General features: G+C 70.1%; 1 protein-coding gene across 1 annotated transcript; it reads left to right on the top strand.

Annotated features, from left to right (window-relative positions):
- Window positions 1-546: 546 nt before the first annotated feature.
- Window positions 547-1,501, top strand: INS (insulin). Its single transcript, XM_069471843.1, has 2 exons — window positions 547-753; window positions 1,355-1,501. Exons 1-2 carry the CDS (start codon window positions 567-569, stop codon window positions 1,495-1,497), a joined length of 330 nt encoding a protein of 109 aa, XP_069327944.1. The 5' UTR covers window positions 547-566; the 3' UTR covers window positions 1,498-1,501.
- The last annotated feature ends 242 nt before the right edge of the window (window positions 1,502-1,743 follow it).

Raw genomic sequence — 1,743 nt, 5'->3', positions numbered from 1 at the left:
CTCTGCGGACTGATGTGGAAAATGGCTCCGGAAGTCAGGTGGGGCTGTGCTCTCCTGGGGACGCTCCCCCCAGCTGCGACAGGGACAGCTCAGCCGTCAGGCCTCATTAAGACACTAATGACCGCGTGGCCCCCAGTGAGAGGTGCTGACGACCAAGAAGATGTTCCCAGACCCCGCACCAGGGAAATGATCCGGAAACTGCAGCCTCAGCCCCCGGCCATCTGCCGACCCCCCAGGCCCTAATGGGACAGGCGGCAGGGCTGGGGGACAGGGCAGGTGGGCTCAGGGGTATAAAGCCAGCAGCGCCCGGCGGCCTCCAGCCCTGCGGACCAGCTGTACCCGGCCGTCAGCAAGCAGGTCTGTGCCACCGGCTCCGCGTCAGCCTGGGTCCGGGCCGCCGGCTGGGGGGGCTCCAGGGCAGCGGGACCCCAGACCCGAGCTCTGCAAGGGGAGGGACGTGGCTCCTCTCTTGGAGCATGCAGGGGGCAAGCGGGGGGTCCCAGGACAGGGCGCCTGCCTGTGCTGGCCTCAGCCCTGCTCCTCTCCCAGGTCATCGCCCCCCCGCCATGGCCCTGTGGACGCGCCTCCTGCCCTTGCTGGCCCTGCTGGCCCTGTGGGGGCCCGAGCCTGCGCCCGCCTTTGTCAACCAGCACCTGTGCGGCTCCCACCTGGTGGAGGCTCTCTACCTGGTGTGCGGGGAGCGGGGCTTCTTCTACACACCCAAGACCCGCCGGGAGGCGGAGGACCCCCAGGGTGAGCACCCCAGCCTGCAGGGCAGAGGTGTGCGGGCGGCTGCCGCCCAGCGGGAGTCGGGCCAGCTTCCCCAGACAGAAAGGGAAGTTCTCTAGGCCACATCCTGAAAGTGGCCAGCCCCCCGTGGCCCGGCTGGAGACTCCAGGCTCGAGGACAGTGCCGGCTTTGGGAGCAGGCCCCCCAGTGGCACCTCTGAGGCTAGCAGGGCCCTCCCCGCACCCGTCCTCCCCAAACAAACGTCCCCCGCCCCTGTCTCTACCTCACAGCTGCTTCAGGGGAGGCTTTAATAAGTGCCTCAAGTCCCGGGTGTTGGTGGTCTCAGGGCGACCTTGGGAAGTGGTCCCCCACCCGCCCGCCTGCGTGCACTCCCAGGAGGATGCGGTAGCCAGTGGGGGGCGGTAGGGAGTCAGGGGATGGGCAGGCCCTGGGGACGCTCCCGCTGAGGCACTGCCCAGGCTGGGGACAGGTGGCAGGGTGTGTGGGCTCCGGGCCTGCCTGTCCCTGCCCAGCTGCGACCCTGGGTTGCGGGCAGGCGGCTCTGTGTCCCTGACGACGTTGTCCTGTCTCTCTCTCTCTCTCTGCCTGGCACCTCCACCCGCAGTGGGGCAGGTGGGGCCGGACGGGGCCCTCGGCGTGGGCGGGCTGCCGCTGGCCCTGGAGGGGACCCCGCAGAAGCGCGGCATCGTGGAGCAGTGCTGCACCAGCATCTGCTCCCTGTACCAGCTGGAGAACTACTGCAACTAGCCGCCCGCGCCCGCCCGGGCGGAATAAACCCTTGAACGGCCCGCTGTGTGGTCCGCGTGTCACTGAGCCCCCCGCGCCGCCCTCCCCAGCAGCCCCTCCGAGCGTCCCCCGCGCAGGCCTGACGCTGGCCAAGCCCGGGTGGTGGTGCCCTCCCCGAGGGGTGGAGCGCCTGTCACTGCCGGCTGCCCCTACCCTGGGGCTCTGGGGGTCTCGAGGAGCTGACTTCCCCGCTCAAAAGCCCTGGGC

The sequence above is a fragment of the Eulemur rufifrons genome, chromosome 6, assembly GCF_041146395.1.
Source record: "Eulemur rufifrons isolate Redbay chromosome 6, OSU_ERuf_1, whole genome shotgun sequence".
Taxonomy (NCBI): Eukaryota; Metazoa; Chordata; class Mammalia; order Primates; family Lemuridae; genus Eulemur; species Eulemur rufifrons.
This window is presented reverse-complemented; position numbering and strand designations above follow the sequence as displayed.